At 42.1% G+C, this 25,096-nt stretch overlaps 2 protein-coding genes across 2 annotated transcripts in view; both read right to left on the bottom strand.

The window, feature by feature from the left end:
• The window catches only part of MAD1L1 (mitotic arrest deficient 1 like 1), a 492,750-nt gene that overhangs the window by 336,148 nt on the left and 131,506 nt on the right, over nt 1-25,096 (bottom strand). Inside the window, exon 11 of the mRNA XM_035130662.2 lies at nt 2,480-2,624. Within this exon, the coding sequence (XP_034986553.2) occupies nt 2,480-2,624 (145 nt within the window). The remainder of the gene's footprint in view (nt 1-2,479; nt 2,625-25,096) is intronic.
• The window catches only part of SNX8 (sorting nexin 8), a 238,329-nt gene that overhangs the window by 25,436 nt on the left and 187,797 nt on the right, over nt 1-25,096 (bottom strand). The window lies entirely within an intron of this gene.

Consider the following 25,096-nt stretch of genomic DNA (forward strand, 5'->3'; position numbering starts at 1 on the left):
TTTAGATTTGCCTTGAGAAAGTCTTTAAACTTCTTTTGTTGATCACCAGCATTATGCTTTCCATTTTTAAGTTTGGAATACAGTAGTTGCTTTGGAAGATGATAATCAGGCATCCGAACAACATGACTAGTCCAACGAAGCTGATGTTGAAGAATCATTTCTTCGACACTGGTGATTTTTGCTTCTTTCAGTACACTGGTATTAGTTTGCCTGTCTTCCCAAGTGATGTGTAAAAAATTTCAGAGACACGGTTGATTGAATCTTTCAAGGAGTTGGAGATAGTGTTTATAAGTAGTCCATGTTTCACAAGCATACAGTAAGGTTGGCAGTGCAATAGCTTTGTAAACAAACATTTTGGTTTCCCTGTGAATGTCCCAGTCCTCAAACACTCTGCACTTCAATTGGGAGAACGCTGCACTCACAGAGCTAAGGCGATGCTGGATTTAGGCATCTATGTCGGCCCTTGTGGAAAGATAACTGCCTAGGTAGAAGTGTCTGACACTTTAAGAGTGGTAGACTCGTAATCTGGTGAACCAGGTTCGCGTCTCCGCTCCTCTACATGCAGCTGCTGGGTGACCTTGGGCTAGTCACACTTCTTTGAAGTCTCTCAGTCCCACTCACTTCACAGAGTGTTTGTTGTGGGGGAGGAAGGGAAAGGAGAATGTTAGCCGCTTTGATACTCCTTTGGGTAGTGATAAAGCAGGATATCAAATCCAAACTCTCCTCCTCCTCCTCCTCCTCCTCCTCCTCCTCCTCCTCTTCTTCTTCTTCTTCTTCTTCTTCTTCTTCTTCTTCTTTTTACAATGTTACACCATTGAGTTGGATTTGTGGTGCTGCAGACGGGTTGTTTTGTGCTTGTTGGTGTAGCACTCTGGTCTGTTGGATGTTGAGCGACAGGCCAAGGTTTTTGTAAGCTTCTGCGAAGATATTTAGGATGGTTTGGAGGTCATCCTCTGAGTGTGCACACACTACATTGTCATCAGCATACTGAAGCTCTATGATGGAAGCTGTGGTAACCTTACTCTTTGCTTTCAGCCTACTCACCACTAAGCTATGGTCTTTCCCCATATTAAATGCCATAGTCTTAGCAATGACCACAACTATAAAGCTAATTTAAAACAATCCACAATGAAGAGTCTTTGAAATATGGGAAAGAAATCAAGTGATTGCAGCTACATTTTCTTCTACCCTCCAATGCCTAAGGATCAAATCTCCTGGCAGTGGCAACAAGGTTATGGATCTCCTTTCCTTGGGAAGCCCGGTTGGCTCCCTAGCTATTTGCCTTCAGGCATGCAACGAAGGCATTCCTGTTTCATCAGTTGTTCACCTTATCTTACTTATTCTTCTGTTGCTGGTTCCAATTTCTTTTAGCTCTATTAGTTGCATTTTAATATGGTGATATTGCTGTATTTTGTGTTTTTAAATTGCTTTAAGACTCCTTGTTGTTGAAAGTGGAGGTAAAAGTTAAAATTAATTAAATTTCATTCTATTCATGAAGAAAAGTGATTGGCAGTAGGTTCAGACAGATAAAATGAAATGCTTCTGCACACAATGCATAATTATCAAATGGAATACGCTGCCACAGGGAGAAGTGAGAAGGTAATTAGGCATGATGCTTTGGCTGACCACTTTGGGGAACTGGTTACTTTACTACTTAGTGTATTCTAACATGCGTCTAGACACATTTTGTGCAGTGTATCTAAAGCCATGCTGATTCCAAAGGTAGCATATAGCTTCTCTGACTAGTAGCCATTAATAGCCTTATCCTCAACGAAAGCTTGAAGGCTTAGAAATACATCACTATCCATGAATAAGAAGTTTCTTCCAAGTATGCATTTCTGTGTTTACAAGATTCACTATATTATTCTGAAAGAGCCAAGGACAGACATAGGCAAACTCGGCTCTCGAGATGTTTTGGGACTACAATTCCCATCATCCCTGACCACTGGTCCTGTTAGCTAGGGATGATGGGAGTTGCAGTCCCAAAACATCTGGAGGGCCGAGTTTGCCTATGCCTGGCCAAGGACAATCAAGTTTCTTATTTTCTCCTCCCCTTTTCCATTTTCAGTGATAGTCACAGCAACACAGTCTACCAGAGAAGCTACTAATTAGATCATTAAATATCAGTCTGGGTTATAAAGCTTTCAGTGTAAAGTTATTATTTTTAACAGGTAATATATTTGCTCAATTTAATATCAAACTATATGATCATTTTATTTTAATTAAAATGAAAACCTTTGTCCTAGGGTTATAGGAAGCTGTGGCAATAAAACAGTGTTTATGTACTTATCCCATATTTCATTAAACGTATCATTTGAAAAGGTGGAATAAAATGACCACTGATGGAGTGGATACTTTAATGCGGGCTGCATAGAATTCAATGTATGTATAGTAGTTCACAACACTGATGTTACAGTCTGTCTACATCTATGTCAAAGATGGATGGAGAGCAAAAACAAGATCCATACAGGTGACATACCTTTATAAGCAGCTGCACTCGTTTTTGCAAGCACCTGGCCATGGATTCATGCTGCTCACGTTTTTTCTTCTCCTCCAGTAGCTGGCTCTGGGTCTTCAGCAACTCTTCCTGCAGTTGCTTCCGTGCCTTCTCTAATAGTCTAGCACTAGGAAAGACAAAATTACCAAAATTGAACTTCTATCAGCCTAACGCTTGGTGGTTTACTACAGTTGGCAGGGGATAAAAGCACTTTAAAATGGGACTGACCACTTACAACTCCCTTCCCTAACCACTCTCACTTGCCACCAGCAACCAGGCAAACAGTTGTTGATAAGCATACTGTTGCTTTGCACATTCACATAATGTTATTATTAAACCATTTGCATCCCACTTTTATTTGGGATGCAAATAAACAATAGAATATATTGTTATGTGGCTCCAGTATGTTCTCTTCTAACATAGCCATGCCCACAAGATACTCCAAATAGTTGTGTGAAGAGTACCTTCTATACCTAAGGTCTCAGAACCATAGCATTTACAAATGAAAATTAAAACATCACGCTTTCTATGAGTGCCCAAGCATGCTGGAGAAAATAATGTGTGTTACCTGAAAATTTTCTCATCATATTGTTTTAAATTCTGATATTAAAAACTTTTATGTTTTAATTTTTATGTTGATATTTTGATTGTTTTAGATGGTGAAAAGCAGAATATTTTTAAATAAATAAATATAAATAATCATATGTTTCTTTACAACAAGATATTTCTGTCTAAATGATGTACTGTATGTATGTATGTATGTATGTATGTACCTCTGACAAACCGAAACACATCTCTAGTATGACTGATTAATTTTTCTCTTTCCAGGTCTGTTTTTTTGTTATCATAGGAAACTAAGCATGTACTGACCAGGAATTTCAATCAAATCCTCCTCCATTCACTATCTGATCCATATTTCCACAAATCTTTCAATGAATCAAAGATGTATATGAAAGTTCCAGTTCAATTTGAAGCTATTCATATACCAATTTAATAGAGTGTAAAATAGATTATTTCCATTGTCATATCCAGGTGGGAAAGTTAATCACAAAGACTATAAATCTACTGCAGAAAATGGCTAATTTAATAACCGGAACATCACTATGCCCCTGCCCCCTTCTCTGTTTTAATTAATTAGTTACACAGAAAATGAAACCTTTGCCATAGAGTAGCATGTACATCTTCTGTTAAGAAACTATTATGAATACCAGAATTTCAAAATGAAAAAAGGGGGAGAAAGACTCTCAAAAGGGGGAAGAGATGGCTTTTCTTCCCCCCCTTCCAACTGCTAAGATATCAAAACACAGATGAAAAGACCCAATTTTATGCATGGTCATTCTTGGATAAACTAGCTGTTAGATGATACAACTGAGAAAAAAATGCGTAGAGCTGAAAACAAAATTGGACTTCCAATTAATTTTCATTCTAGTTGGCAGAATGAGAGGACACAGAATTGGCAGGCCATGATCCACACTGGAGCCACAGCAGTTGAGCCAGTGCCATTTTATTTTACTTATGCTGTTTCAATTATGTGTGAGTTAAAATAATTGGCATAAATTGTTAAAGGAACAACACCCATCTTAAACTTAACTGGTTTAGAGCAAAGGTGGCTAACCCATGTTCTGCAGTAAAGACCCAGCCAATGAAAAGATGGAAAGTGGCCATTCAGCCCACGAAGCTTTATCTCAGGGGTCAGCAAACTTTTTCAGTAGGGGGCCGGTCCACTGTCCTCCAGACCTTGTGGGGGGCCGGACTATATTTTGAAAAAAATATATGAATGAATTCCTATGCCCCACAAATAACCCAGAGATGCATTTTAAATAAAAGAACACATTCTACTCATGTAAAAACACCAGGCAGGCCCCACAAATAACCCAGAGATGCATTTTAAATAAAAACACATTCTACTCATGTAAAAACATGCTGATTCCTGGACTGTCCGCGGGCCGGATTTAGAAGGCAATTGGGCCGCATCCGGCCCCCGGGCCTTAGTTTGGGGTCCCCTGCTTTATCTTATGGCCTGCTCATGAAACAAAAGTCACTGCCCTTTAGAGAAGAATCTCTGAAGAGCAGACAGAGCACATTATCTCCCAATCAGGAGGATCAGAACAGTCAAAGTGATCTTTTATCTATCATATCAGCATTAACCACCACAATGCTAAGATCAGAGATAAGCCCTTAGGGAGATAAAAGATCCCTCTGGCTGCTCTTTAGAGGTCCTCTTTAAAAAGTAGCCAGAGAGATCTCTTACCTCCACTCTTAGCACTAAGCACCCCAGTGCTAAGACCAGAGATAAAAGTGCTGTCTGCTATTAAAGAATAAGCAGCAGGATTTCCCCACCCCCGCCCCAGTGCTAGAGAAGGGATGAATGGAAACTCTGTCTTTTACTCTGAGCAAAAAGATATGTACAAAGTAAAAGGCAGCATGCTGATCCACCCCATCCAAGCACAGAAATATAGAGGGCTTCAAATGCTGAGCGTGTGTGTGCACCTCTGCATATGTGTTTGTGTGTGATTATATGCATGTTTCAGTGTGAGAATTCTGTGACACTGCATGTCTGGTGACTATGTGTGCTGTATGTTTTCTGAGGGTGTGCTGCATGGGTATGTTTGTGTGTGCTATATGACTGGCGAATGTGCTTGGATTGTGAGTGAGTCTATGCTTGGCAAGTGTCTATGCACTTGTGTGTGCATAAATCAGTCACACCCACAGCTGGCATGCAGCCCTTGGAGGAGGAGCTGATTGGCAATATGGCCCCCAATGTGGTTTTATATCATGATTTTATTCTGTGAACTGCCCTGTGACCTCCGGGTATAGGGCAGTATATAAATTCAAGGAAGAGGAGGTGGAGGAGGTTAGCTGCTCCTGGTCAACAGCAGCATCCCCCAACCTAGGATGGTTTAGACTACAATTTCTATCAACCCCTGTCAGCATGACCAATAATCAGGGATACTGGAAGTTATAGTCCTCCAGGATGGGAATGGTTAGCTGTCAGGGGATTGTTGTGGCTACTCTCGAGTAAAGACGCTCCAGTCCCATCTGTCTTTTAAGGTTTTACTGTGCATACTATTTACAGTGCAGAGATAGCACAAAACATGACCTCCTAGTCACTCGCAGAATCCGGCAATGACACCCTTCTGCTTCGGGGCCAGCATAATAGCTTGGGAACCCCGAAACGCCGCCCCCTAAACCTGCGTTGAGCAAGGGTTGGACTGGGACAGAGTAGGAGTGGGGTGAAGGTGGAATATTGGCTTAATTTTTATTGAATGGATAAAGACGGTCTGAACCTGGAAAGTTTTAAGGAGCTAGCTGAAATCTCTGGAGACATCGATTCCACGGGAAGGGGGGTTGAATTAGTTCTAAAGATGGGATAAAAAAAGAAGATATAGAAAATGATGTATGGATATTTTTGGGTAGAGACTAATGGTTTTGGAGTAGTATAAAAGTAAAGAGAATCATGATGTAATATAGGAGATGGAATTAAAATGAGAAAGATTTTTGCAAGGATAAATGTTTAAGAATTAAGGTTTAAATTATAAGATATGATGTAAAATTAAGATACTTGGAAACTGCAAAATTTAGTTATCAAAAAAGAACTCAAGAGGGTGATGCAAGGAAGTCCGCAGTGTTAAGAAATAAGATTTGATAATGGAGAGTGTATTTTCCCCCCTATTTCTTTGGTTTTTTATATTTTTCTTTTTTCTTTTTTTACTTTTCTTTTCTTGTATTGTGGTATAAAATCAATAAAAATTATTTATTTTAAAAAAACTTCCCTAAACAGGGCCGTCTTCAGTTGTCTTTTAAAAGTAAAATAGTTGCTTATTGCCTTGACATCTGCTGGGAGAGCGTTCCACAGGGCGGACGCCACTACCGAAAAGGCCCTCTGCCTGGTTCCCTGTAACCTCACTTCTCGCAGTGAGGGAACCGCCAGAAGGCCCTCGACACTGGACCTCATTGTCCAGGCTGGATGATGGGGGTAGAGACCCTCCTTCAGGTATACAGGACCAAGGCCATTTAGGGCTTCAAAGGTCAGCACCAACACTTTGAACTGTGCTCGGAAGCATACTGGAAGTCAATGAAGATCTTTCAGGACCAGTGTTATATGGTCTCGGCGGCTACTCCCAGTCACCGTCTAGCTGCTGCATTCTTGATTACTTGCAGTTTCCTAGTCACCTTCAAAGGTAGCCCCCCAGTAGTAGTCCAAGCGGGAGATTAGAGCATGCACCACTCTGGCAAGACAGTCTGTGGGAAGGTAGGGTCTCATCCTGCAAACCAGATGGAGCTGGTAGGCAGCTGCTCAGGACACAAAATTAACCTGTGCCTCCATGGACAGCTGTGAGTCCAAAATGACTCTCAGGCTGCGCACCTGGTCCTTCAGGGGCACAGTTGCCAAGGAGTCCTCCACACCAGCCCGCCCCCTGTCCCCCAAGAACAGTACTTCTGTCTTGTCAGGATTCCACCTCAATCCGTTAGCCGCCATCCATCCTCCAACCGCCTCCAGACACTCATACAGGACCTTCACTGCCTTAACTGGTTCTGATTTAAAATGATAAAATATTTATCATTAAGTCCTTTGTGCCTGTTCCCATTGACTGTCATCCAATTACACTCCACATTATGACAACTGGGTGGTCTGCTGCCTAGCTAAATACTCTTCACTCCTCTTCCACCCAGAACTATGGGTCTTTCCACTGCCTAAAGTTCAGAAAGGAAGAACCAGGCTCAGCAGAAGTTCCCAGGTTAGCTGCTAAGCAAAAGCAGTTACCGTAGATGAATTATTTTCATATTGACAACCAGCAACCTTACAGTAGTTAAAGCAACTCAATCCCGTATGTCACTGCCCAGAGGAGACATAACCCTCCACACCCTTGCTGGATAAAACGCATGGCTCTTTCAAGTCCAATGCATCACATGATCCAAACCTTTCCTTTCTTTCTTTTTCAAAACTCATAAAAAATTAAACCTCACATCTGAGGACTGCATTGAACTATGAGAGCACTGGCATTTCCAGAAATCATTGCAAGTTCAAAGTACATATTCCTGGCCTTAAAGAGGAAAAGCCATTTCTGTTTATCAGTCTATTAATGCTCCACACTGCCCCAAGTCTATTGAATGAAGGTTCTTTGTGCTCCAAGCTGAGTACCTCTTTTAATGCTATGCTCTTCCCTTTCTCCAGGCCACTTTAATATAATCTTAATGATAAAACTTTACTTTCAAGAAGTCCTCAGCCTTAAGGACAATGAGTGGCACAATGAATAGAGATGCTATTACGTGCGTTTTAATAGTTTCCCTCACACCTCAAAAAATTACAGAAGTAACTGCAGGCTATCAAATACGGTACAATCTACTATAATTTTCTTTTAAGTAACCCACCACCCCACAGATATAGCAATGGGTGTCACTGAAAGTAATAACTAAAAACAAAAACAAATCCCTGTTCTGCTTAACTACCGTATTTTTCAGACCATAACACGTACCGGACGATACCACGCAACTAGTTTTTAGAGGAGGAAAACAATAAAAAAAATTTTTTCCTGGTTTTCCTCCTCTAAAAGGCTGGGAGGTGGCGACAGCAGCACCATTTCGGCCGCTTCTCTCAACCCTCAGCTGCTGGCTGCGGTGGCAGCACCAGCCCGACAGCAATGGCGAAGAGGGAGGAGTGGGCAGCGCAAAATCGGCTGCCTTCGCTCCATAACACGCAGTGACTTTCCCCCTCCCGTTTTAGGAGGGAAAAGTGTGTGTTATGGTCCGAAAAATACGGTACTTGTTGTAATTGAGGTGTCTGTCTTACTGTACGGATGATAATGGGAAAAGTGCAAAGGAGCATAATGAGAGTGGCACGGCAACAAGAAAAATCTGCTGTGGGGGTATTAATGCCAGGATTAGCAGATCAGAAGGGACTTCTTAAAATAGTAGAACACACACCAAGAAGGTTGCACAAAATTGGAATTATTTTAAATGTATTTTTTATTGTTTTGTCACTTGTTTTCTGCCCTGTGCTCTTCCATCTAAAAGATGGGGCTCAAATTTAAGAAAATGGGGAAGAGATGGCACAGAGTTGTTGAGCTTTTTTTGCGGAGGATTGCCCACGATTGTTGAGCATTTGGGGGGGGGGGTGCCGAACCTAACCCAACTGGCAAACACTAACAATCGCAAGCGACGCAAGCCAAATTGCCAAAGCGGCAGCCAATCCAAAGCAGCCTTTGACGCATCCACAAATAACCCACCCAATTGACAAAGCAGCAGCCAATACAAAGCAGCCCTTGCAGCAGACACCATTCACCGACCCAATTGCTAGATCCTGCTCACAGATGCAACCAATCACCTGTCCCCCCTCTGCACTACCCATGTATAAGAAGCCCCCCCCCCCATACACACACCTTTTACTTTATTTTGGAGGGAAAAAAACCTTGTCTAATACAAGGGAAAGTATGGTAAGTTGTGAATGTCAAGCACTTGGACAAAAGAGTTTTGGATAATTAAGAATTTGGAGTGGTGGTCTGTGATTAATGTAGGAAGCGGCTTTATACATGGTGAGATTATTTGTCCATCTAGGCCAATATTCTCTACTCTGACTGGCAGCAGCTTTCCAGGCTCCCAGGCAGAGGTGCTTTTTGTTTATCCATCACCAGCTACATATAAAGATGCCAATGACTGAACCAGATACTTTCTACACACAAAGGATTGCTCAGTCGTTGGATATCTTCCAATATCAGGTGTGAAATATGGCTCACATTCTCCTGTTTTCATTTGAGGGAGGGGACCAGATAGTTAATCAGCTTACTATGGCAGACATAAGCCTGAACGCAGATGCTAATAAGTGAAAATCAACTTAATAAAGTGAAAGGTGAACAGTGCCTGCAGCTGGCTATTGCAACCATCCAATTCCAAATCTAAATGCTTCAGTGTCATTACATTTTCCCCCTTGAAAAACAGAAATCAAAACAACTGAAACAAAACTGAGAATGAAATGGAGTTGGGGGGGGGGAGATTGAAATAATTACTAATCAAAGGAGAGGCCAGGACATGGAATGGTGAACCCACTAGCCATCTCAACCCAGTAATTTCTCTCCGTGTCGCCTCTGATGAGTTTTTTATTTCTAACATTTCATCAATTTGAATCACCAAATTCAATTTGCATCCTCAGATAAACAGAGAGAATAGTAAATACTCTCATCTGACCTTGAAGTGAGAAAGAGAGAAAAATTGCCCTCCACTATTTCAACTCAATCCAAACCATAATAAATAATCCAATTTACCCCATCAGTTCCTAACCTGCAATCACACTGTTGTGCACTTCAGGAATGAGTTTTGATGCCTAGGCACAATATGGCAGCACACAATCCCTTCTCATAGCATTACCTCCAAGCTGTTGCCTGTTCTTGCTGCAGAACACTTTGAAAATATAACTATTCGCTTAATAGTGTGCGCTCCACAAGGCTAGGAACAACCATAGAATAAACAGTGGGGACAAACAAACAGTGTACCCAAAAATCATGCATCAATTATAGCAAGGATGGAGAACATGTGGCCTTCCAGACATGTTTAGACTACAACTCCCATCATCCCTCATCATTGGCAATGCTTGGCTGGGGCTGATGAGAGTTGAGAGTCCAACAGTATCTGAGAGCTACAAGATATCCACTTCTGAACTAGAGTTCAAACCCACATTGTGAGTCATAATTTTCATAAGCTGTCCATGGCTCTTCAACCTTCTGTCCAACCGCCTTGCTTCTCTAGATCCAGGATCTGAGTTAGTATCCTGTCTTTCTCAGAAACCTCTGTGCCCCTTTCCCTCCCTAGCAGACTTCAAGAAAACTGCCCATCTCTTCAACCCACTGTGCTCTCTGTTGTCTGAGACATCCAGAAACTGCAAGGTAAATTCGACAAGTTATTCTCACCCACAGAATGCCAGTATATTTTTCAACATGGCTATCAAGCTGGACAATACTTAATTTATTAATTAATAATTAATTTATAAACATAAATGCTATATCATAAAAATATCAGTGATTTCCAACGGTATCTATACTGAACAAAATACATAAAAAATTAAGATCAGAGATCATCAATTAGCTATGTATTCGTAATTGCCTACATAAAGCCTGGCATAGTTTTCAGCAGGCATTTGAAGGTTGAAACAGAAGGCACCCCCTGAATCTCTCTTGGCAGAACATTCCATGGGACTGGGAGATGACATGAAAGGCTTCATTTTGTGTTGATATATGAAAAGTATTTGCAGAAGTCAAGACTGGAGAACTCCCCTGTCATTGTTGCAGGCCCGGGGCTGGTAACCAGGTTACCTAGCTCATGTCACTAGGTCAGACAGCAGAAATCATGCTTCAGGACACAACACACAGCAACACAAGTGCCAAATCTGAAAGAAAAGCTGTTTTCAAGATTGAGCAGTCAGGTATGCCGTTCAGCTCCCCAGTGTTTAAGCAAAGGAAAGGAAAGTACAAGAAGCTTCTGGGAGACAAGGAACAAGAGCAGCTGTGACACCTCGCTGGTACTTTAAAAGCCTTGAGACTGCATTTACATTGGCGTTCAGGAAAGTGGCTGCAAAAAAGGGAAGATTTAACATTGCTGAATGGAGGGTTGTCAGTGAGGCTTGTTGCAATGCTCCTGACAAGAGGACAATAGCTGATTTTAATAAAATAAGTAGTAATAGAAAAATGTTAGAACTTACAACAAAAAACCATTAACCCCAAAACCTTAAAACCAGCACGGTACTTTAGTGACAAAAAGCCCTCACAGAATCATGACTCATTACTGCTTTATGAATACTCCACAGGACTGAGCTGACCTTTTTCAATCAGACTTAATTTTGAATGCATATTACTGTCCTCCAGCAGGAAATGAGCATCACACATTGCTGGTCACCCAGTTTTATGATCTGTGTGTTTTTATTTCAGAAATTGCTAGTCCTTTGCAACTGGGGGGGGGGAGGGAGGGAGGGAGGGAGAAGAATCAATCAATCTGTGAGAGGCCTCTTCACTGACCCTGAATAAAATGATATTGTTTCAACTCAGTAACTACACTGCAGCCTTTAGTTTCTGGATACTAGACACAGTTGTTGTACCAACCTCAGAATTTCTAACAGATGGTTCCTCACAAATGATAGCAACAGTGAAAACAGGAAGGAGAAAATAAGCAAGCAGGTTGAGAACACAAGCATATGATTGGGAGGGAAAGAGCCATCTACAGTGGTACCTCAGTTTGCAACCGCAATCCGTTCCATGGAGGCGGTCGCTTGCCGAAGCGGTCGCTCCCCAAAGGCACGCTTCTGCGCGTGTGCAAAGCGCCAATAGAGCGCTTCTGCGCACGCTGCGCAAATCGCTTATGAGCATGCGCAAGCAGCGCAGATTGCGTCTGCGCATCCGACACTGCGGAACCCGGATGTAAACACTTCCAGGTCCGCAGCGGTCGCTCGCTGAAGCGGTCGCAAACAGAGGTAGATGTAAACCGAGGTTTGACTGTAATTCAATAAGGGAAGGGAGAGGAAATCTGTCACAAAAATAAATCTCACCCAGCATTAAGATATTTCCAATAGGAAACATTTCAACTTACACACATACACTCAAAATTAGAAGACAGCCTTCTGAACAAGAGGCTAGAGCAGAGCTTACCAAACTGTGTGTTGCAACACATTAGTGTGTCAGCTATAGTGTGTAGGTGTGTCGCACAAACACTCCCTACGCTCCTCCCAGGGCTGGAAAAGGGTTGTTTAACCTCCAGTTTCCTAGTAAAACTGAATTACAGTACTGTGTTGTGAAATGATGCATGTTTAAAATGTCACCAATATGAAAAGTTTGGAAAGCGCTGGGTTAGAGTGTCAAACTACAAACTTGAGAAACTTTTTGCCATGCTTGCAACCTAGCTTTACCTGACAAGGTTATTGTAAGGGGAAAAGTGGATGGAGGCAACTCCCCATTTGTGTGTGACCTCTCACGTGTATGCCATTTTCAACACCAGAAGTGGGGAGAATGGGGTGGGTTTACTCATGTCCCGATGACACACGATGTCTCAAAATACAACCCCCATGAAAACGGGGAGTTGCCTGTACATGGTACAAATATAACAAAACCATACATTTATACAGCCTGACACTTAGCTGTTCAGGACTGTCCAACATTCTTTGTTACAGGGACATTATTTTCGTTCAATTTTGGGCCGCGGAAAGATAACGCTTTCCCTCATTTTATTTAACGTCACACATAATATGTAATACATGCCAGATTGTGGCATTTTCCTCCTTTTTAAATTTAACAACAACCAATATACAAAATGAATTTATGTCATTATAGTATATATTTCCAAGTTTTCTTAATGTGCCAATATTAGTGCTTTTTTCCTCTTGCATATAGTCAAGAAGATTGTGGCATTTTAAACTCAGTGGTTAAAAAACAGGTAACTGGTGACTTAGGGGAGGGGACAGGAGGAGTAAATTGCAACCCCCACCCTTTCAAAGACTTTTGCCAAGCTTGGCAATAGGTTCTTCTCCTTTAATATACTGGGTTTAAAAAGCAACACAATCTCACTGAAGGAAGCCATTGTGAATCACAATAATCTGCAATTCATTTTGAGATGGCCCACATTTCTACAGATCTATATGCACACCAATGCATGTGTGCACATACGAGCAAGCAAACAAGCAAGCAAGCAGAAGCACACACACATGCACACACACTTCTATATAGAACAAAAGGAGTTGTCTTACATAGCTGGTAAAACTCTTTGCAAATAGATGCCACAAGCCTTACTTTTTCTCTTTAAAATACCTTTAAACTTTTAAATAACTAATAACAAGGTTCGTGCTGGCAGAGTGGAGTGAGTGGAGACAACCCACAATAGGATCCCTTCCTCCCTACAGAAGAAAATATTTCTAGATAAGCATATAGCATTTATAAATGCTAAATGTTTATATTTGAGTTTACAGGTAGGTAGCCGTGTTGGTCTGAGTCGAAGCAAAATAAGAAAATTCCTTCAGTAGCACCTTAAAGACCAACTAAGTTTATATTTTGGTATGAACACGAAAGCTCATACCAAAATATAAACTTAGTTGGTCTTTAAGGTGCTACTGAAGGAATTTTCTTATTTTGTTTATATTTGACTTATGACTGACTTATGTGCATGTACCTGGACTGTAATCTTTTGGGCAGTTTATATTATAAGAGGCAGAATGCTTTTCTGGTATCTTTAAATGGACCTTCTACTACAGCATATTGCAAATGTGCCCGGGGAATACACCACCCGCTGCTTATGCTTTACATATCACCAATGAGCTGAGAGGCTCCAGCATGACCCAAGTTGTCAAATCTAAATATTCAAGAGCTGAAAGCCTCTCAGTCCATGCCCATTGCTGAGCAACCCCAGAGTGGTGCATATGAAGCCAGGCAAAAGAAGAAAACTGTGACAACAGAAACCCATGTTTCTTCCTGTCCCTGAGGCAACCCCAGATCCCAATTAGCAGGTCTGATACTGCTATACCCTACATCTCCCACAATCAATACAAACACTTCAGCAGCCAACAGTAGATAGCTTAAGCTCAGTGCTCCATTCGATCGGCACCTGTGTTCCATTATAATCTTCCCTGCTGCCTCCAATACAGCCGATTAATAAAGCCCATTTTTTCTGTTTATTTCCTTATTGATCTTACTGTCCCCCCACATACAAAAGAGAAGTCAATGCAGTTGGTGTCCAAGTCCACCTTGGCACTTTTCCTACTCCAATTCCTCCCAAACTACTACTATATTTTTTTGGCCCTACCTACTAACCACATGCCATGTGTCTAAAGGACTATGTAGTGATATTGTCATGAAACATTCCTTATCGCCAGCTTTACCAGCAGTGACAAATCTTATGTTTGCGTCAGCAGACTAATGAGTAAGGAAACACGTGATATAAAAGGCTTGCAAAGTGTATTGCAAAGTGAAATCTCCAAATCTCTCCAACACAGGAGAAAAACACAAAAGACCAAAGGTATGTTCCTACACACCAATCATTAGATCCATCAGTCATGCAGCTGGCTTATTAATCTCCTGTTCTCTCTCATCTGTGTTCCTTGGCTTGGGGCTCAGAAAGTTGACACTTGACTTGAAAATGCCAACCCTAAGCAGTTTATTTCCTCTTGAACTTTAAGAACTGACTGAGATAGGAGTGACCTTTAAAAAGGCATGGCTAGTTCTATATAAAAATGATAGGCATATTTTCTGCTTACACAGTATGGAAACGCACTAAACAAACCCAATATGCAAACACTTATTCTTTTCAGGAGCTAACAGAAATCCAGGCTCCCTCAGCTTAAGTATGGCAGTTGCACTTCTCTGTGCATTCTCGGCAATATAGTCCCCATGGGCTTTTCTGTTTCCAGAAGCATGGAGGACTATCCGAAGTCATAAAGAGTTACAGTATTTGAATCACAATAAGTCCAGCTACTGTACTGGATACTTACAGGCTCACTACTGGAATGTTTAGACTTTCCAAATCCTTGCTTCTGTTAGCATGATTTTTATTACTTAAGAGAGTTTAAATCATCAGCCTTCACAACATCAGATTTAAATAACTTTTGCATTTGTTCTTCACATAGGAATACACAAACTGTTTAGACTGTGAAGCATTTGTTTCTAAAATACCCACTATTATGGGTCCCGTTTCCTAAATATAAACTTCCAGAAGAATCAACACGTAAGAAAGTACAATTTTATCATTTAAGATAAATTAAGAAATCTATCCTTATTGCTAACAACACAGTAATTGAGGCAATTAAATATTGCAATACAGTTCTTTTCATTGGAGATGTTGGCTCTCCTCCTGACCAATTCCCTTAGGGACTTAATTAGAGCCATCACTCTAGTGATTTTGTTGCCAGACCCACAATAATTGCTGTCTGTTTGTTTTGTATGTCTCCTATTAGATGAATGCCTAAGTAAGCCAGCTTTTTTCTTTCCTTTTCTTTTTTTCTCGGTAGCAGTTTCTAGCCCTCATGATAGAGGAAAGAAAAGACCTGTGACTTCTCAACTCCATACTATAAAAACAAATTAGGAAATTACCAACACAGGGTATAATAGGAACAATCCACACACAGCCTTGCAATTGCCCACTACAGGCTGCTCTCTAAGTCAAATCATTCCCACCAACAAATCACTCCCACTAACTAGGCTCACATCAGAGGGGGAAGCTATTTTCGAATATACAGAAATATGCTGTCAAGCCAACCTGAAGATGTGTGGTCATGTAGAAGGAATGTGAGACTTCCACTTGCCTGCAGCCAGATATCCATATTTCCCCTGGAACCAGATAAGTTAGGGGAAGGACTTTCAGCTAAAGAGACAAGCAACCACTAGGAAGCTGCTAACTGGTCAGGACTGCAGAGAGCACCTTTTTCCAACCTTGTGCCCTCTGTATGTTGTTGGATTCAAACTTCCATCAGCTCTAGCCAGCATAGTCTATAGGAAGGATGAGAGAAGTTGGAGTCCAACATCTGGAGGCCCACAACTTCCCCACCCCTAACTTAAAAGATTGAAACTAATTCCACTACATTTGCAAAGGAAAAGCATGTACCACTGTAAAAGGAAGAAAAAGTCTAAGAAGTGACGAGTGAGATTCATGCAGATCATATCTCTCTTGTTAGTATTAGGGCTACAAAAAGTGGTCTTTGGCCTTTGGGGCCTTTATCACTAGTATGACTCCCCTCAATAATGGCAGCAGAAGAAAAAAATAAAATTGCCAGTTTGGTTTCTTCCAAAATCTTTAACATCACATAAATCATACTTGTACTTGGGCAATGCACAGGCAACAAGGTGCAGTAGGTGCATAAGAAGTCAAGATAAATGGCTAAATGCAAGTTAAGACATTTTGGCGGACAGGGTAGTCACAGCACAGCAAGCAACCAGAGTTTTGGGATTGGGCAAGTGTAGGAACGATTTAAGGATCGTGTTGGCAAACCACACAAAAGCATAATTAATAGTACAGGTTTCTGGAAAGAGGTTGAAGGGACATAGCAGGGCAGGAGGTCATGACAGATCCAGGGACAGCTGAGTGGAATTTGTCAGATCTGGAAGAAACGGGTTTGAGCAAGGGAAGCAGGACAGAACCAGAGGGGTCATGCCCAAGTCAGAGGGAGAACAATGGAAAGGTGGTAACGTTCTGGAAAAACACCAAGAGTCACAAGATGGAGACGAGGGGGATGTTTAAGGAGTAGGCATGTCTCAGGGAGAGGTCGGAGGAGTATGTGAGGACCAGGCACTTCCTCTATGGCGGAGTTTTAGGGTGTTGGCAGGATGTGACATACCCAGGAACACCACCTCTCTTGGAATTGTCCAGCTGTCATTGGATGAAGGTTGTGCTGCCTGTTAACCATTAACTTTGTGACAAATTCTTAATAAAAGGGAGCTCCCGCCTCATTTTGGGGTCGCCTTCCGCAATTTCATCTTGTCATCATGGTTGCGTCGTTATTGCTAGTGTAGCACCTGCTGCTACAGGCAAGTAAATGGGCACTCGTTCAAGTGAGCTGAACTTGTGAGGTTTGTTCATGCTTGCACTGACATCTCAGTGTCTTTGGAGTTAGAGTCAGTGCCGGCTCAGCTTCTGATTAACTCAGTTGCCTTGTGTGGAGGAAGAGGCTCCTCCTTGGCAGGAAGTGAGTGACAGGGCAGTTCCACAGCAGGAGGTATCTGACTAGCTGTTTCCCATTCACAGGAGCAGAACACGCTGCTGCCAACCCACTTGGTCCCTCCCTTGGATCCAGTACTCCACTCCCTCAACTACTAGCTTCTTCCTCAAGCTCAGACACTTCTTGGGGTCCCAATTGCACCTCCCTCATCCTTCTAGGACCCTTCCAGGGTCATCCAAGTCCAATTCCCTGAGCTCTTCCCATTCCTTCTCAGGATCCAACCATCCTTCTCAGGATCCAACCATCCCCTCTATGACATCTACAGAGGACTCATGATCCAATCTTAACTAGCAATTGCAAGAAGAGCAAGCCAATGTTTGTCTAATTCTGGATTACAGATAGGAAACGTTTTTGGTATGAACAAGGCAAGAGAATCATGCTAATTATAATGGGGAAAGCATCTATCCACACAACTGCTTTGCTGAAAATGTCTTTAAAGTATGCCATCTGTCCGCAAGATTAACACTCAAACACTGCAGGTATCCCATATTCATATGTGTTAGCAATACATTGGTAATAAGCAAAAATGCAGGTCAGAGTGCACCTCGTCCCAACTTTCAAAATATGTTTGGCCAGATGGATGCATATTCAGCAGGGATTTTGTTTTTGAAACATCTGCACAAATATAAATATGGGGGCCTTGTATTTTATGTGTTATGAATCTACAAAACAATTTGCCATCTACAAAGACAGCAAAGGGAAGTTTGAGATTAAATGTGGTTCTTATTGCTAAATATGAAATAATGAGCCAACAACAAAGAAAAACAACTAACCACTTCCAACAAACAAATACCCCACACACGCATCTACAATGACATTACACCATAACAAAAATTAATTGCCCCAAACTTGGAGACAAACCAAGACTGCTTGGCCCATGGTCAAAGGAGATGGGAGTTGTAGCCCAGGAACATTTGGCGGTCCACAGGTTCCCCATCCACAAGACAAAGAGTTAACAGACTAAATAAAGCAATAGTTTAATTACCTCAGCAAGAACTGTACTATCTAAACTAGGGATGGAGAATAGAGTGTGTTGAATTTTTCAAGTTTTTAATTCCAAAAATGAGGGGTCCTAAAAAGCTGCAACATGACCCAAGAATTCAAAAGAGTTGTCATTATGGTTGGTAAATAACTACATAAAAATATTGACTTTTATGTGTTTTCGCAAAATTTCCAATGATTTTAAACTTGCCTTATTTTTTTCATGGAAAAATGTGTGTAAAATTACATAAAAATAATTAAAAATGATTGCCAATATTTGCAGTTATATTATATATGCCTGAACATAAGACAAGTCAAGAAGTGGAAGCGGCAAGAAGACGAGAGAAGGCGGCTTGATGAATATAAGCAGAGAGGGAAGCAAAATGCTTTAATACACGGGTGTCAGACACAAGGCCCGGGGGCCAAATCCGGCCCGCCAGACCTTGTCATGTGGCCCGCCAAGCGCCCCAGCCAGCGGGACCCAGCAGCGGGAGCTTGCTGCTGAAGCACCGCGCCGACAAAGCGCCGACAAACAACTTTGAATCCTCCTCCTCCTGCCACGGCTTGGCGCCTGGAAACGGCTGCTGCTGCTGCTGAAGCACAGACAAAGCACCCAGCAGTGCCGTGTGGAGGAGGAGGAGGATTCAAAGTGCTACAGAGCACTGCTGCGTCCCAGAGGCTCGGGACTCTCCGCACGGTGCTGCCGGGCACCGACCCGGGAAGCCGCCGCCTCCTCCTCCTCTTGCCTCACCTCCTCCTCCTCCTGCGCGGCTCAGCCTCATGAACGTGAGCTCAGCAGCGGCTCAGCCTCACGAACGTGCAACTCTGAGGCTTTACGCACTTCTCCTAAAACGGACACCCGCTGCCTCACGCTGCACGGGAAATGCTTTTTGCCCCTGGGTCCCTTCGCGCTCTTTTCTGGCGCTGAATCAAGGTGGCGACCCCCCCTTCCCTTTCTTTCTTCCTCTCTCTCCTTCTTATTCTTTCTTTCCCTCTCCTTCCTTCCTTCTTTATCTCTGTCTTCTCTCCCTCTTTCTTTTTCTTTCCTTCTTTATTCCTTCTTTCCTACTCTTCTTTCTCTCACCTCTTTCCTTCCTCTCTCCCTCCTGCTCCCTCTTTTCTTTCTTTCTTTCTTTCTTTCTTTCGTTCGTTCGTTCGTTCGTTCTTCCTTTCTTCCTTCCGTCCTTCCCATCTTTCTTCCTCTCCCTCATTCTTATTCTTTTTCCCTCTACTTCCTTCCTTCTTTCTCCCTTTTCGTCTTCTCTCCCTCTTTCTTTTTCTTTCCTTCTTTATTCCCTTCCTTATTTCCTACTCTTCTTTCTCTCCCCTCTTCTTTCCTTCCTTCCTTCCTTCCTTCCTTCCTCTCTCCCTCCCACTCCCTCTTTTCTTCCTTCCTTCCTCCCGCCCTCCCTCCCCTCCCTCTCCCTCTCCTCAGAAACATAGGATGCTGCTTCATACTTCTGGCCCTTAAACCCTGGAACCAGGAGAGCAGCTCCATTGAGTCAACCTCAGCCAGTCCCTTTGGTGAAGGGTGGTGGCTCACTGGCAGAACATCTGTCCTGCATGCAGAAGGACCCCAGCATCTCCAGGTACTAGTAGCTCTGCAAAGGTCCTGCATGAAACCCTAGCGAGCCTCCACCACCCAGTGCAGTTACCAAAAATCATTTTTCAATAAATTGTACAATAATTGTACATTTGAATATCTACTTGCCATTATTCTGACTATGTTTCTGCTTTCAGAGCTAGTTATTACTTACATTATTACAAAAAACAGTAATAATTGAATGCAGTGACAATAATTTATGATAATAAAGAGTGGACACATAGTCCTACAGATACAACCGGCCCTTTGAGGGTGACCAAACTGCTGATGCGGCCCCCGATGAATTTGAGTTTGACACCCCTGCTTTAATACATCAAATGATATAAGTTTCTATGCTGATGAAAATGAAGGACAAATAGCTGATGCCCAAGATGGAAATTATAGAAGTTATGAATTGACATTAGGAAAACCAAGTACAGCTTCCACTTCTAATAAAAAGACGGAGTAAAAACACATTAGGAATCCATAATGTTGCTATGCAGAGCATCAGATAATGTGTTGGCCTGTGTGCCACAGCTGCCTTCACAACTACCGCTTTATCACGATAAAGTCTAGAGGGCCCAAGAAAAAGTTACGAAATCCCAGGAGCAGGAATTTGAATAGTTTTGTCAGAAGGGTGAAACTGATTGTATCTTCTTGGACGGCTGTGAAGATGCAACTCAAGTTATACTGAAAGCAGCAAGAACAGTGTGACACAAGGCCAGTAGTTTGGGAAGGGACTGCCTGAAGAAAGCCCCAAGGGTCAAACAGAGGCTTCATGACCCATAGAAGGTAAAGGTAAAGGACCCCTGATAGTTAAGTCCAGTCCCAAACAACTGGGGTTGCAGCGCTCATCTCGCTTTACTGGCCGAGGGAGCTGGCGTTTGTCTGCAGACAGTTTTTCCGGGTCATGTGGCCAGCATGACTAAGCTGGTTCTGGTGAAACCAGAGCAGCGCGCGGAAACGCCGGAGTGGTACCTATTTATCTACTTGCACTTTGATGTGCTTTCGAACTGCTAGGTTGGCAGGAGCTGGGACCAAGCAATAGGAGCTCACCCCGTCGTGGGGATTCGAACCGCCAACCTTCTGATCGGCAAGCCCTAGGCTCAGTGGTTTAGACCACAGTGCCACCCACATTCATGAGCCATATCCTGCCCCTAAACCTGAGGTCCAAATACAGATTACTTTTTTTTGTTTTGTTTCTGCACTGCGGGAGGGGGATGAGTTGTTTCTGCTCTGCCAGTTTGATCTGGAGGGTACGATGACTCCTCCCACAGGAAGAAGAGGCAAGAGACTTTGAAGACCCTGCATATCAAGACCAGAGGTAGGTATCATCCTATTCACAGAATATCATCCAACCTAATCTACAAATAGAAATTCACAGTAATAATCAATTTCCTTTTTTGTGTATTAGTCATGAGTTTCTTAAGTTAAATATCATGTGTGTTTATATAAACAATTTCTAAAAATAAAAAAATTAATTGTTCATTTTAGCGAAGGTGTTAAACCCTCTCTCTCTCCAACCATATTCTGGGTTGTAGTCATTGCTAGCCCTACTCAAAGTAGAGCCATCAAAACTAATATACATGGCTAACATAATTTCAGTGGGTCTAGTCGGAGTAGCTCTTAGTTGGATCCAACCCTCAAGTTTTAACTAGAAACATCAGACAAATCCTGACAGAAGGAAGGAAGGGAAGGAAAAGGGAGGGGCTGGGAGAGAAAGCGAAGGAAACAAATCCAATACAGTAGCCTGAGTGATGTGTAGTCACTTTCATGAGACTCCCTGCTGAAATGTGCAAACAGAGAAATTGATTTTGCCTCTTTTAATTGCTGTTATTCTCAACAGTTTTAGAACAGTAAAGTAATGGTACAGCATGAAAGAGCCTCAGGAAACTCTTGAGTGGTCAGCTATGTTTGGGAGGTGTGGGGAGAGAGAAACACTCATGTTTTAGAAAAGTAAACAAACCACAATCCCATTAAAACACCAGGTCCTTAATTATAAGACACATCTGAAACCATATTTCCTGAGAGTTTCACTGTATCAGTGAAAAACTAGCAGTATATTTGGGGCATGTTTTTTAAGCAGCCTGCTGCTCCAAACAAGAAGTTTGAGAGACATGTTTGTGTGTTAAAATAATAGATAAGTGTTTACTGAACCACAATAGCCCAGTACTGTTTTATTTAGATAGAGAAGTATGCATCTTTCAGCTCAAGATTTGCAAATTAGCAATCTTTTGCAAGTGAAGATAGATTGCTTGACTGCCCATTTCATTATGAGGAGGATCTTAATCCGATTTCTGAGACCAATAAATGGCCTCAAAATTATGGAGAGAAATTTGCCCCATGTTTTGGAGGAAGGGCAGGTTCTAGTACAACCTTCCTCAACCCAGTGTCTCCCAGGTGTTTTAAACATTCCCATCAGCCCATACCTCATAGCAGAACGAGGTTAGAAAATGCTATTTTACTGTTACGCATTATATTGGCATATAGAGATCACATGTAAATCCCCCACCCCAATACACCCCTAAATCTTCCTATGCATCAAAGGGAGAAAGGTTCCGTTTAAAAATGCAAGGGAAAAGTCTCGTGTCTGAATCTTTCCATATCCATATATATATATATATATATATATATATATATATATATATATATAGTTTATTATTATTTAACAAGACAGCAACACGTGAAAAGCCAAGGAGAATAATTCTAGCCAAGTCTCTCACTAATTTCCGTATTTTTAATACGTATGTAGATTTATGAAGGAGCAGCATTCAAACATGAAACTTTCCCCCATATTCTGAATGGGTACAATCCCAGTGCTATGCTGGGAACTGGAGCTGGTTTCTCTCTCTCAGCTCTTAATATTTGCAACACCAGCACAGACACACGCAAACAAATTAATGGGAAACAGCCTGCAATGCTAACAGTCAACTTGAGGAAGGGGGAAGAATGTCCTTTATTTCAGATATGGGAAGACAAATGAGATTAGTCAAAGAAGGTTAGTAGTACTGTTCCTAACTTATAGATGAGCAGCTGGGTATTTCTCATTATAACACTGGAATCTGTGAGACAAAGGGTACGCAATGATGGTGATTTATTGGACAGGAGAGAAGGTGGCAGTGATGGGAGCAGCAGGTGGCAGGTATAACTATTTTTTCTTTATGTGACAAGAAGCACTATTCTTCATCTATCTGGTCTAGCAATGCATGCAGCAATTGCTTTGAACAGACAATATTTTCCACATTTCTACTCTACTCTTCATTTTATTTATTGATTTGATTTGTACACCATTCTTCAACAGGTTCCCTGGGTGACTTGCAAATGTTTAGCATTGCAATGAAACAGATTAAAACAGTAAGGCCGCTTTGCTGAATGTTTGGGGTTATCCCATTTTATCTTCACAACCATCCTGTGGGGTAGGGGTAGGCTGAGAGACAAGTGACTGACCCAAAACGATTTTCATGTATGAACAGGGGCTCAAGTAAAGATAAAGATCCAATTCTACCTTCTCCAATCTATTATCTCTGTGTACAACGTTTTGGGGAAAAGATCAGAGCTTTAGTAAAGTGTGAGTGTATGTGTGATGTTTATTTATCTGTCCCCACACAGGATGATTCTCCAGGCTGCTGTAGCTCAGTTATTGATTGAGATATGCTTTGTATGCAGAAGACCCCAGGCTAAAAGCTTGTCATACCCAGGTAAGGCTAGAAAAGACACTGGTATGACACAGTGTCTTTTCTAGGAGCTGCTACCAGTCAACCTAGATAATACTGAACCAGATGTGCCAGCTGGAGCAAGGCAGCTTCCTAAATTCTTAGTAATGCCTCAAATGTGAAATGTGGTACAGGTCCTTCCTTGCTTTAACAAAAAATTCTGCTGTAGGTGGTATGTTTGTCCCTGAAGGGGGCAACACCAAAGGGATTCACTGCTTTGGGTTCCTTTCCCATTGTCAGTAAAGATAGAGAATTGTAGGTCAGGTACTGTGGGGAACAGGTCTGGGAGAGCCTTTTAGAGGGGAAGTCTGGTTTGGTAGTGTTCCCTGAGTAAAAAGTAACAGGAGGAGAATTAGAAGTGGGCTTACTATCTTCCTCCTAATTACTGGGCTTTGGTTTATTGTTTGTGACCCTAATCACCCACCTGCATATGGTGATGGATGATGGGGCTCAAATGTGTCTGGGTGGGCAGGAAGGTAGCAAGGAGTTGCAAAGTGCTACTCCAATCTCAGTGATGGTAGGCAGGGAAGGCTGACTACCATCTGGGGCAGAGGCCTAGACGTTTGGTGTCTATTCCTTGTACATACAAACCGTCCCACTCCTCTGGAAGGTACTGGTAGCATATCTGCTGAGCTCTCTGGTTTGGTAGTGCTGTTATTGAATGTCAGATCAGTCTGGTAAGACAATGCTCATCCATTGATGAGCTTGATCATGGATAAATGGACTGATCTGGCATGTATTACCAAGACTTGTGTGAGGGAGTTGGATGGACTTCAACTCATCCAGCTGTACTCACATGGATACTTGGTACAGCACCAGGTTAGAATGGGGGGGGGGGGCATGTCTGATGCTATTGTCCATAAAAGCACCATCTCCTTCACCAGAAAACCTCTTGGACGTGGGATAGGCTTAGAGCAGGGGTAGGCAACCTCAGGTCGGTGGGTCAGATGTGGCCCAATCGCCTTCTCAATCCAGCCCACAGACGGTCCGGGAATCAGCGTGTTTTTACATGAGTAGAATGTGTGCTTTTATTTAAAATGCATCTCTGGGTTATTTGTGGGGCATAGGAATTTGTTCATTCCCCCCCCCAAAAAAAAATATAGTCCGGCCCACCACATGGTCTGAGGGACGGTGGACCGGCCCACAGCTGAAAAAGGTTGCTGACCCCTGGCTTAGAGAAAACCAGAATGGTATATGATAAGGGGGGAATAAGATCATCCAATATACTTACAAAAGGTTATATGGGCAATGATTTCAACACTTTCTATGGGCAACAATACAAGCAAAGAGGCAGAAAAAAATAAATTCAGCCTGACTTTTTCGGGGGAGGAAATGAAATTCATACTCACATTTCATTAGTTGAAACCTACAAGATACCCATGGGTAATAACCATTAAACAATGCAAAGATTTTACTGCATTTTTCAGCATCCCTCCTGGGATTTTTTTATGGTTATAAGTTTCTTTATATATAAACAGTGTGAGCTCTAAAAAGGTTTGTTTTAATTGAAAACTTCCATGGAAGTTTAACATGCAGAAGAGCTGTTAAGTGCTAAGGTTCCTTTGAAGGATGACAGATTATTTGAACAGTTTGTGAATTAAAATCACAGTAAAGAGGCAAGCAGCTGGATGACAGAAGGTTGGGCAGGA

The sequence above is a fragment of the Zootoca vivipara genome, chromosome 14 (assembly GCF_963506605.1).
Source record: "Zootoca vivipara chromosome 14, rZooViv1.1, whole genome shotgun sequence".
Taxonomy (NCBI): domain Eukaryota; kingdom Metazoa; phylum Chordata; class Lepidosauria; order Squamata; family Lacertidae; genus Zootoca; species Zootoca vivipara.